The sequence below is a fragment of the Mus pahari genome, chromosome 17 (genome assembly GCF_900095145.1).
Source record: "Mus pahari chromosome 17, PAHARI_EIJ_v1.1, whole genome shotgun sequence".
In the NCBI taxonomy this organism is placed as follows: Eukaryota; Metazoa; Chordata; class Mammalia; order Rodentia; family Muridae; genus Mus; species Mus pahari.
Genome location: NC_034606.1, coordinates 1,317,391 through 1,330,301, shown reverse-complemented (window position 1 = coordinate 1,330,301; position 12,911 = coordinate 1,317,391). Strand labels below are relative to the sequence as shown.

The following is a 12,911-nucleotide window of genomic DNA, read 5'->3' as shown; positions in this document are numbered from 1 at the left end:
CTGCTGAGACATCTCTCTGTCTTCGGGCTGGGTTTTTGTTTTTGTTTTGTTTTATTTGTTAGTGCTGTTTTCCAAGGTCCAATTATTATCTAAGTCATGGCTTGGATGTGAAATACCTTGGAACTCCCCTCACTGCCAAGACTCACTTGGTTCCCAGCTAGTGGATTCCAATCACTGAAGCAACTGGGTAACAAGGGCTCTGATCTCATCAGTGGATTAACCTACTGATGAGTTCCTAATCTGATGGCATTACTGGGGCTTGCTTAGAGGGAGGTGGTAGTCCTTTGGGAACAACTCCATTGTCCTCTCTGCTTCTTGGCTGCCCTGAGCAACCTCTTCCACCACGGGGTCTGCAGCACCACAAACCCGTGGTAATAGAACAAGTCCTACCACATGACAGAAATGTCTAAAAGATAATCAAAGCACCCCTCTCCAAGTCATTTCTTTCAGGTACCTGTCACACTGGCAAGAAACCGACAGCCTGGCACACTCTGCAGAGCACAGATGACAAACACGACTTGGCCAGGCAGTGGTGGTGGCAGACACTTTTTTTTTTTTGAGCAAGTATTACTTTATTACGATATAGAGTCCTTTGGGTATATGCCTATAACTGGATCATGTGGTAGATTTATTCTTTTTTTTTTTTTTTAGAATGTCAAATGTACATGTAATATTTAGATAGTGTTTTTTTTTCTTTTTCTTTTTCTTATTATTTTCTTTATTTACATTTCAAATGCTATCCCGAAAGTTCCCTATTATTCCCCCCCCCCCCCCCCACCGCCACCACCTGGTGGCAGACACTTTTAATCCCAGCACTGAGACAAAGGCAGGCAGATTTCAGTGAGTTCGTCCAGCCTGGTCTACCGAGAGCGTTCTAGGACAGCCAGGGCAACATAGAAAAACACTATCTCAAAAACAAAAACAAAAACAAAAACAAGAAAAAACATGTCTCAAATACAGCAGGAAGTAGTAAACACTAAAACATTAGGCACTATCATGCAGTAGAGGATGGGGGAGGTCTCTCCTTTGGTGACATCACACTTACTGTGGTATCGTTGCTGGTAACATAAACCAGAACATCAGAGGAGTTCCTGCCATTGATGTACCTGTAGCAGCTCCACACACAGCTAATCAAGTAGCCCTGCAAGTAACAGTCATCGGATTTTTAATTTTCAAAATTAAAAGACAACTTAGAACAATATAAGTCACACTATGAAGGCTTTATTACATACACATGTTAATGTTACTGAACCTTATGCGTTTATGAGGGGTGTACTGCCACAGCCTTGTTCTATCACAGTACACCACAGGACGGTACTGATAGTGGGTGGTGGTGGAGGTTATGGACGGGACTCACCTAAGATGTGGGCAGTTAAAAGGAACAATGGCTACAGACATTGGTCAAATTTATTAAATCATTTTACCACTGTACTACTTATTCTTTGGCAAGAAGTAAGCCAAACTTGATGTGTAGCCCAGGCTACCCTTAAGTTCCTCCTGCTTAGCACCCCGCTCTCCAGTATTACATGTAATGCTATGCTATGTGACTATGTTTTTGCTTTATTCCCGGGTGTGGGGTATGGGCTGCTTCAGATCATCTGTCCACAGCTCCTGTGATTTGTCCAGCTGTATGAGGGATAGGACTTTTGCCAGCGTCCAGTTTACATTTGGAATTCTGGGGACTCTTGAGAGGAGAGGGTATAAATGTGAGAGCCTGAGGGCAGCCGTGGCTCCCCCTGGCGCTACCGGTTCTTGCTACTGCATTTGTTGCTTTTGCTAACGCTGGAATTCTGTTTGCTGGTTGCAAATCAGTTAACTAAGACTGGAATTTGGAGCCCCTAATCAGCAGAAGGTGTTCTGAAGGTCTATGCTCCCTTCTGCCTCTAACCTTCTTTCTCTCCTACCCAGTGGTGGGGGTGGGGGTGGGGTGGAGATGGCAGATATAAGAACCCAATAAAGTAGCTAAAACACACACCTGCAATTACAGACATGTGTAATTGTAAATACATGCAAATAAAAACTTTTCCAGTTTTTATTTTACAGAATTATCTGACTGTATTATACCATTGTCAAAATGAAGCATCTAAAGGTGCATAGGATAGAACAATGTATGTGCTAGATGTGATACAGGAGATGCTGAGCAGGAACTCTGCTCTTGCTCCAACCATCTCTAACTGGATTAGAACTCAATTATGTCAAAATCCCTCCCTAATTTTAAAGTTCTTTGACCAAAAAAAGGGTTCAAGAAAGAAAGAAAATAGACTACTCACACACTGCTGGTAATGATGACCAATGCTACGGCCTCAAGTTTCAATCAAGTTACCACAGGACCCAGTAATCCTACCCAAGGGACATGCATGTCCCTAAACTTTACTGCAGGAATGTGAAAAGCAGCATTGTTCACTGTAGTCAAGGTGGAGGCAACTGATACCTGTCATGTGATGGATGGATACAAGGTGTGTCACACACAGGACACACCACTGTAACTGTCCTGGTGAGAGCTGCCAGCCTGACACAGCTAGGTTATCTATGAGGCGGGAACCTGGACTGGGAAAAATGCCTCTATCAGATTGGCCTGGAGGTGAGCCTGTGGGCATTCTTTTCAGCACATCAGCAGCGACTGATGTGGGAGGGTACCACTGCTGGGACTTAGATGGTATTTGATGGACTTAAAAGGAAGCTGAGCAAGCTCTGAAGAGAGGCAGCATGCAGTGTCCCTATGTGGTCTCTGTTACAGTTTCTCCCAAGGCTTCCCTCAACAGACTCCAACCCTGAAATGGAAAGCAAATAAACCCTTTCTTCCTACAAATTGCTTCTGGTCATGATCTTTATCACAGCAATAGAAAGGAAACCAAGGCAGCAATCAAGGGGTGGCAGGGACACCCACAGAGGCCGACAGGCACGGCTGTACTGATGTGGTAAGAAACGTTCTAAACTGGCATGGCAGCACACAACTTTAGCTGCCCTTGGGAGGCAGAGGAAGGCCTGATTTACACAGATCAAGTTCCAGGGCAACCAGGGCTATACAGAGAAACCCTAACTCAAAAAATAAAAATAAAAAATAAAAAATGACCCAATATGTACAGGCCTGGAGGTATAGCTGCACATACCTATAAATGCACTGAAAACACTGACTTATATTCCTTTAATAACATTTACTTATTTAGTGTGTGTGTGTGTGTGTGTGTGTGTGTGTGTACATAGGCATATGCATGAACACCCACCCCCATGTGTGTGTTCATGTGCTCAGACATGAACTGCCGGGAGCTGGTTCCCTCCTCCATCTACGTGAGTTCCAGAAGCTGAACTCGGATCAGTTTACCAGCCTTTGCGGAAGGACCTTTACCCACTAAGCCATCTCATGAGCCCATATGTTAAATGGTTATATTCTGTGACATGGATTGTAGCTCTATTGAAACTATATGTGTTATATTTATTGAAATATTTGTACCTAACTTTTGTGATGTTAACATTAAAAAACATATACAACATTAGACTATGTATTGTATAACCTTAATCTGTTCCCAAATACATTTTTTTTATTTTATGTGTATAGATGTTTTGCCTGTATGTATATCTGTGCACTGTGTACATGCCTGGTGACATAGACATCTGAAAAGGAACTGAAGTTATGGATAGTTGTGAGCTAACAGGTAGATGCTGGGAGCAGAAGTTGGGTCCTCTGGAAAAAACAAATACTCTTAACCACTGAGCCACGTCACTGAGCCACGTCTCCCTGACTGGCCTGTGGGATGCAGATTAGTATTCCTCTCTCACACGGACAACAGACTGAACTGTAACATTATGAAGTCAAGAGGCAACAAACTAGTTATTTTATCTCTTTTACAGTCAGGCATACATTTACTATTTAGCCCATAAAGAGAATATTTATGCTTACCTTTAATGTCAAAAGAATGCCGATAAACAGAAGGATAATAAGGACCAAACAGGTAGGATTCACGGACATTATATCATCTCTGTAGGGGAAGCTTGGAGGCTGAAAGGGAAAGGGGCCTCATTAGCCAACTCATTCATCTTTCAAGATGTATTCCACAGGCAGCAGAGGCATGGGGAGACCGGTGGTTGTTATTTAGGACAGATGCCTCTATCGATGAGACAGCAACAGACAGTGAGTTAGGGAAAGCCAACACTGTCCTAACCCAGGCAGTGATTCCATCGAAGGTAAGTCAAGGGGAAACAGACACAATCAAGTGTGCAGCACCAGCCCGCCCTCCGCTGCACCTTGGGGTCCACCGCCAGTGTGGTGCTTTGCACACTCCTGGGGTTTGACATGGTAGTATTTTCTTATTTTCTTCATGTTCTGGGTATTCTAAAGGCTGTGTGCAGGACAAGGAGAAACTTACTAATATGAATATATTTGCTAATGGCACATCTTTCTTCTTACATGTTTATTTTGTTTTGTAAACAAGGATGATGAATTACTTTAACCATGTTTTGCAGGATTCCAGCTTGGGCTCGCCTGCAGCCTTCTCAATGACGGATGCCTTTCTAACTCATCACATTTCGATTTGTCAGCAGCGGCAGCCATCAGGGGACTGTGAACGTCCCTTTTCATCGCCATTTTGAGGCATTGTTGATAATGTAAATGATTTGCTACTACAGCTCAGACTGATCTGGGATTTGTTTTTTCAAATAGGTTCTTATTTAAAGATTTATTTACTTTATGTATACCATCACTCCCTTCAGACCCACCAGAAGAGGGCATCCCATTACAGATGGTTGTGAGCCACCATATGGTTGCTGGGATTTGAACTCAGGACCTCTGGAAAAGCAGTGAGTGCTCTTAACCACTGAGCCATCTCTCCAGCTCAGGCTGACTGTGGAGTTTTCCTCAGCCCTCTAGGGGATGGGGTTATAGGCACACACTACTGTGCCCAACTCAGAATGACCATTAAATGGTACAGAATGTCTTTGGAGGGAGACTGGGAAGTCAAGACAGGGTCACATGTAACCCAGGCTGGACTCAAATTCACTATGTAGGAGTTGAAGGACAACCTTCAACTTCTGACCTTGGAACTTCAGCCACTTCACCTGGCTTCCTGAAATATTTCATTTCTATTATTTGGTTTGTCATTACAAATAAAAGTAAAAGCTGATTTTTTTTTTTTTTACAGAATTATAATTCCTGTCAGCTTCAACAATATTGTCATTGTACCACTTGATGGTTCCAAAGTGAATGACTAGAGAGTAGCAGATAAGGTAGTGTCAAAGGAAGCCGCTGAATGACTGTGTGGCTCTGCAGACCATGAACCGGACATACAGTGCACCACTCCACAGCACAGGGCGGCCACTGGCCTGTCTTCACGTATCCTTTCATCACCACCAGCCCAGTCCCGTACAGAACAAGCTTGCTGGGGCTGGGTTTCTTCCTCTCTTGCAGCATGATCTGAGGAGCCCGGCAAGCAGATCACAGAGTTAACATGAAGTCTCAGTACAGAGGCTAATCCTCTACTGCCCCATCACAGACCAGGCCCCTTCATGTTCTATTATCTCCCAAGAGGCAACTCTCAAAACTGGCACATGGAACTTTTAAGACACTCCTGCCCATCAAAGCATGGTCCTGGTTCTTCAATAAAAAGAATGACAATGTAGACATTTCTAAAGGAGCAAAAATTTGGGGTCTTCTGTGGTGGGACAGGTCAGAGCAGGACTGTCAGCAGGACTACAAGCTTCTACCCTCCCCACCTCCTCTCCCCCCCTCAGCCATTCTTCTCTCCCCACCTCCTCTCTCCCCCCTCAGCCATTCTTTCCACCGGATCATCCAGTTCCCAGTGCCATGGGCATCCTGTAGCCTCAGCTCTCCTGGCCCTACCCTGAGTTCAGAGACTACTACAGAGGCTGCATGTAATGAGCACACTGGCACGATCTGTAACCCAAGGGAACAGGGAGCAGGCTGAGGTAGGAGGCCAACCTGGGCAACTCAGCAGGACCTGGTCTCTAAACTAAGGATGCAGCTCAGCAGTGAGGTGCTTGGCTTGTATGTGGCCAGGCCCTGGGTTTAATCCCTAATACCACATTAAAAACAAAAACAAAAAACAAATAATAAAATTATAGAGAGAAAACCTTCAAGAGTGAAGATTTACTGGGCAGTAGTGGTACACACTTTTAACCCCAGCACCTGGGAGACAGAGGCACGGGGATCTCTGTGAGTTCAGGGCCAGCCTGGTCTACAGAATGAGTTCCAGGACAGTCAGGGCCTCACAGAAAAACCTTGTCTCAAGAAACAGAACAAACGGGCAGTGGTGGCGCAGGCCTTTAATCTCAGCACCTGGGAGGCAGAGGCAGGTGGATTTCTGAGTTCAAGGCCAGCCTGGTCTACAGAGTGAGTTCCAGGACAGCCAGGCTACACAGAGAAACCCTGTCTTAGAGAGAGAGAGAGAGAGAGAGAGAGAGAGAAACAGAACAACAACAAAACAAAACACAACAATCCTCCCCTCAAAAAGAGTGAATGTTTTGCCATTTAAACAATTTTAAGGAAATTATATTTTCAAACACATTCATAATTTAAAAATCCAAGGTTAAGAAGTGCAAGGCTCCACAATTACTGTCTGATGCTACTAGAAGCTCCTTAATACCCAGCCACCAATACTACCCATCAGATGTCTACAAAGTACTTAACATGAAATCAGGAAGAAAGAGATCTCTGGGGAACTAAGTCTGGAAAGAATTCTACAGCAGTTTCCTGTCTCCCACAAGTCAACAGAAGAAAGATCCCATTCATTGCTGACACCTAAGCAAAGCCTATCAACGTTGCCATAGACACAGAAAATGCCATTACTGCCCGCTGTCTCATCCCCGCAGGTCCTAGGAGGTTATGACAGTTACAACATCCCAAAAGCACCCTAGTAATTCAGAACTCCCACCTTTCAGCAAAAAACTCAACCATCTCACCAAATACTCAGCTTTATGTGTGTGTCCCTTGATAATGACTTGTTTGTCCTTTACTCAATCAGCCCCCACCCCCACCCCCAGGACAAGAGGCAGTGAGCGGGAAGGTCACCTACCAGCTGTCGTATGTACTCCTGAATGGAGTTTGGATAGACAAGCACGGTGATTGCAACCAAAGTATTCAGGGCAAAATCAAAGATCTGGTAACAGAAGAACGGGATGATCCAGGCAGCATGTTGCTAAAAATGCGAAAATAGAATGTTAGTATGTTGGATATAACAAGACACTGAGTTTATCAATATGAAGGGACCTGGCAGTCATTAACCAGGCCACACCAGTGACTGGCGTGCCAAGCTGAAGCAGTGAAGAGACAGAAATGCTGGGGCAGGAGGAATGGCTCAGCAGTTGAGAGTACAGTCTGCTCTTGCAGAAGTTTTACGTTCAATCCCCAACAACTACACGATAGCTCACAACCATCTATAATGGGATCTGATGCCCTCTTCTGGTGTGCAGGCATACATGCAGATAGAGCACTTATACACATAAAATAAGTAACTCTTAGAAAGAAAGAAAGAAAGAAAGAAAGAAAGAAAGAAAGAAAGAAAGAAAGAAAGAAAGAGAGAAAGAAAGAGGAAAAAAAGAAGCAAACAAAAATACCAAGTATTCATAATAATGAGTTTTACCAGTTTTTCTAGTACCACAAGGAGTTAGCAAGAGATTTCTTAAGACTCTTGCAGAAAACTAAGAATAACTCTATACTCAGAAAAGGTAACCTCAGAGTAGGCCACAGCAGCAGTTCTCAACTGGTGGGCAGGTGACAACCCCTTTGGAAGTTAAACAACTGTTTCATAGGGGTTGCCTAAAACCATCAGAAAACACAGATATTTACATTACAACTCAGAACAGTAACAAAAAGTAACACAATTATAGTTATGAAGTAGCAACAAAAATAAAATAACTTTATGGTTGGGCGTCACAATGACCTGAGGAACTGTATCAAAGGGCTGGAGCATTAGAAGGCTGAGAACCTCGCTCTAGTGGAAGGGCCTGAAGACAGGCCCGGCCCTCACCTCCCGACAGCAGCTTACCTTGTATGCACCGTAAGTAGCCATGGCACATATCAGGATCATGAGGAGAGAGATCGCAATGGCAATGCACATGTCTAGCAAAGGTCAAGGGGGGGGGGGAGAGACAATTAGATCCACTACTGAACAAACTGAGTTTCTCTTCATTTTGTTTATAAACCAATTATAGGTGAAAATTTTACATCAACCAGAGCTAACCAGTGCCAGGAGATGTCCTCACTAAATCCTAAGTGCCTACATGATTGCAAGAGCAGAGGTGCTGGTTACAGAAGCCAAAGGAGGCCTTCTGGTCCTCACTAACTCAGTCATCCTGTAGCCACACAGATGTCTATTAACTCGGCCATCCTACAGTCAGAAAGCTCTCTGTACTTTATACACTCCTACCTAAACCACAAATTAAAACTCTGATACCTTATGCACTCAAAGTTAAACATCTGTTTCTGTTCAAGATCCTAATGTCAGGTGTGGTGGCACACGCCTTTAATCCCAGCAGAGGCAGGTAGATTTCTGAGTTCAAGGCCAGCCTAGACTACAGAGTGAGTTCCAGGACAGCGAGGGCTATACAGAGAAACTCTGTCTCGAAAAACCAAATAAACAAACAAACAAAAAAAACCCCCCCTAATGTCCCTGTTTCCTCTAAAGTGGTCTCTCATCGTGCTTCTCACCCTAGTGGTCTGTCACCTAACCAGGATAAAACACTAATTGCTAGGCCTAATGTCTGTAGTTTTCTTCATTTGTAGTATGATCAAAACTCTGTTTTAATGACAAAGGTGGTCCCAGGTAGCTGGTGCAGTTCCTTCCCTTCCAGTCACTGTGCTCTGTCCTCTGTCATGTGGAATTACAGCTACAGCACACATCATTATTCATCTTATTAACTGCTACTGGTGATTGCCAGGTCCTCTCCAGGTAAAAGGACAGTACACTGTTGACTACCACCACCATCTCAGTGACGAATGCTCCCTGTGGCAGCAGCAGTTGGGTGCTGGGAACCTCGACGGAGGTCAGTAACACGCTCCAGTCCTCAAGATCCAGTTTGGAGAATATGAAATATCTCATCAGTGACATTTATACTGATTTCAATAATTACAATTTATCTTTTTTTTTTAAAGATTTATTTATTTATTATATGTAAGTACACTGTAGCTGTCTTCAGACACTCCAGAAGAGGGCCTCAGATCTTGTTATGGATAGTTATGAGCCACCATGTGGTTGCTGGGATTTGAACTCGGGATCTTTGGAAGAGCAGTCAGTGCTCTTACCCACTGAGCCATCTCACCAGCCCCTTATCTTGGTTTTTATGTGAACATATCATTTTCTAGTCACATTATAAAAAGCAGCAACAAAAACCCAAGACTAACGACTGAACAATGTTGATCAGGAACGATGCCGGTACATGGAACACAGAAGACACAAGGCAAACAATTACTTCTTCAGGACGCCTGCCTGTGTCTTTGGGTGTAACTAAGCTGCTAACTCCTGATGCTGAGAAGGCAGTGAAGTAGCTCTACTCAATGGTTTCAGAGATGTTTCATTCTTCCTGGCTGAGACAGATGTTGCTCTTTCTGAACAGAAGATAAAATGAGGATTTGGGGTTGCAGGACATTCTGAGAGCAAAGGTTGGGCTGTGACTAATTCTGCCATAGTGGCTAATGTTAATCACCAACTTGACTGGATCAAGACAGACCTGGATTAGTCAAGCACATTTCTGTGGTGTTTATGAGAGTTTTATGGAATGCTAAATAAGAGGGAAGGCCCTCACATAGGAAGGCCCTTACACAAAAACAGGAGAAAGGCCCCTTAGAGCATGCATCCATGCCCCCACCCCTTCTGAACTGCCCATAATGACCTCAAATGCCCTAAACTGTAAGGAAAAGAGCGGGAGGGGGAGATGGGAAAGAGGGGGAACCTTCTCAATATTTAATAAGAAAAAAGTTAATTTGTGAAAACCAAGTCATTGACTATTTCAAAGATCTTTATAGAGATAGATAATAGAGAGAGGCAAATAAACTCAAAGGATTATTCAAGACATGAAAATATCAACATGCACTGTATAAAGTCTTTAGTAAGGACTGTGTGGCACCCTCCAGAACTGACCTTGATTAGAGTCATAATTTATATCTTCATCCAAGAACATAAAACCCAAAGAATTAGAAGGTACAATAAAATCCATGAAATGAAGTACACTATCGGCACTCACACAAACAGTGAGAGAGGTGAGGACATTTTGGAAATCCCATTTCTATGTGTATTTCTAACCAGCTCTTCTGTGCAAACTGCTACGTCCCAAGCTCAGGGTGATGATGGTTTGCACATGCTTGGCCCAGGAAGTGGCATTAGAGGGTGTGGCCCTGTTGGAGTAGGTGTATCACTGTGGGTGTGGGCTTTAAGAGCATATCTTAGCTGCCTGGAAATGAGTATTCTGCTAGCAGCCTTCAGATAAAAATGTAGAACTCAGGCTCTCCAGGCTCTGCTGGCCTTCAAGCTGCTGCAATGTTCTTCCAACAAAAGCAGAGTCCCCGATTCATGGATCTCTAGGAATGCTGTAATACCAAGTAATAGTGAAATGTGGATTTTTGTCATTGACTCCCTTAGGGCTTCACTTCCGGTAACAAACTCCAGTACTACAATTTTGTGGCTTCCGAAAGGAGATAAGAAAATTCCTCTATGAGAGACCACGAGCCTATAAAAAAGGGCAGTGGTTCTGGTGGTTCCAAGGATTACAACAGAGAACATGGCGGCCCAGAGGGAATGGACCCTGACGGTGTCATCGAGAGCAACTGGAATGAAATTGTTGATAGCTTTGATGATATGGATTTAAAGGAGTCCCTTCTTCGAGGCATCTGTGCTTATGGTTTTGAGAAGCTTTCAGCTATTCAATAGAGAGCTATTACCCTTGTATCAAAGGATACGATGTGATTGTTCAAGCTCAGTCCAGTACTGGCAAGTCAGCCACATTTGCCATTTCCATCCTGAACAGTTGAAGATTGAGTTCAAGGAGACCCAAGCACTAGTATTGGCCCGCACCAGAGAACTGGCTCGACAGATCCAAAAGGTAATTTTGGCTCTTGGAGATTATATGGGAGCAACTTGTCATGCTTGCATTAGAGGAACAAATGTTCAAAATGAAATGCAGAAGGCACAGGCTGAAGCCCTTCATACTGTTGTTGGTACCCCAGGGAGTGTTTGATATGCTAAACAGAGATGCCTTTCTCCAAAATGGATCAAAATGTTTGTTTTGGATGAAGCAGATGAAATGTTGAGCTGAGGGCTTAAGGATCAGATCTATGAGATTTTCCAAAAATTCAAGACAAGCAAACAGGTTGTGTTGCTTTCTGCCACAATGCCAACTGATGTGCTAGAAGTGACCAAGAAACTCGAATTCTGGTGAAGAAGGAAGCATTGACTCTTGAAGGAATTAAGCAATTTTATATTAATGTCGAGCGAGAGGAGTGGAAGCGGACACTCTGACTTGTATGAGACTTTGACTATCACACAAGCAGTTATTTTTCTCAATATAAGATGCAAGGTGGACTGGCTCACGGAGAAAATGCATGCCAGGAACTTCACAGTTTCTGTTCTGCATGGTGACATGGACAAGAAGGAAAGAGATGGCATCATGAACGAATTCCCATCAGGGTCAAGCCATGTTGTGATCACTACTGACTTGCTGGCTCGTGGGATTGACATGCAACAAGTGTCCTTGGTTATAAAATACGATTTACCTACCAATCGTGAAAACTATATTCACAGGAGTTGATAGTGGCAGTTTATGACGAGATGGCACTCAGAAATGGCGGTGACGTAATTTGGGGCGGGGAGTCATAAGTCAAACTGCACACTGAATAAAGAGCGAGTTGAATAGGCGGGGGGTCCATTTGGAAGGAAAGGTCTGGCTATAAACGTTGTTACTGAAGAAGACAAGAAGGTTCTCGTCACACTGAGACTTTCTACAACACTCCAGTGGAGGAAATGCCCATGAATGTGGCTGGCCTAATTTAATTCCTGGGATGAGATAGTTTTGAATGCAGTGCTTGCTGTTGCTGAATAGGCGATCACAACATGCATTGTGCTTCTTTTGAGAATATTTGATTATTGTCTCAATGCTCATAACAGATCACAAATACAGATTCTTTTCTTAAAAAAAGATTTATTTATGTATTTATTATATGTAAGTACACTATAGAAGAGACACACCAGAAGAGGGCGTCAGATCTCATTACAGATGGTTGTGAGCCACCATGTGGTTGCTGGGATTTGAACTCAGGACCTTCAGAAGATCAGTCACTGCTCTTAACCACTGAGCCATCTCTCTAGCACCAACAAAGACAGATTCTGATAGCAAAGCAACTTTAGTCCTGAGCTCTTGTGAGGAAAGGCATTGGCTTTATCCCCTTCAGAGTTAGACTGTTGGGGGTGGGTATAAGAGATGGGGTCTGGGGGGCTGGAGAGATGGATCAGCGGTTAAGAGCAGTGACTGATCTTCTGAAGGTCCTGAGTTCAAATCCCAGCAACCACATGGTGGCTCACAACCATCTGTAATGAGATCTGACGCCCTCTTCTGGGGTTTCTGAAGACAGCTACAGTGTACTTACATATAATAAATAAGTAAAAAAAGAAAAGATCTTTTTTCTTAGAAATTCATTTACTAGTTATGTAAAAATGGTTGTATTAGATGTTCTCTATCATTTAATAATATACGTGTGGACTAACAGATATAAGTGCTGTATAAAATCAGTCAATTATGTTAAACTAGCATATCTGCCTTTATTGTGTTTCTCATTAGCCTGACTAGAAAGGCTTTAAAAGTGATTTTTTTTTTAAGAGAAAATTTGAATGCATTTTGTTGGTATTGTATTTATTCAATAAAGCATTTAAGTAGTGCTAAGTGTGAACTGGACCCTGTTGCTAAGCCTCAGC

General features: G+C 43.3%; 1 protein-coding gene and 1 pseudogene across 1 annotated transcript in view; one reads left to right on the top strand and one right to left on the bottom strand.

Moving 5' to 3' along the window:
* Laptm4b (lysosomal protein transmembrane 4 beta) overlaps positions 1 to 12,911 on the bottom strand; it is a 41,540-nt gene that overhangs the window by 5,480 nt on the left and 23,149 nt on the right. The window contains exons 3-6 of the mRNA XM_021216571.1: positions 7,998 to 8,071; positions 7,026 to 7,148; positions 3,899 to 3,997; positions 1,046 to 1,141 (exon numbers count right to left, since the gene is read on the bottom strand). Of these exons, the coding sequence (XP_021072230.1) occupies positions 1,046 to 1,141; positions 3,899 to 3,997; positions 7,026 to 7,148; positions 7,998 to 8,071 (392 nt within the window). The remainder of the gene's footprint in view (positions 1 to 1,045; positions 1,142 to 3,898; positions 3,998 to 7,025; positions 7,149 to 7,997; positions 8,072 to 12,911) is intronic.
* Positions 10,715 to 11,993, top strand: LOC110334715 (annotated as a pseudogene).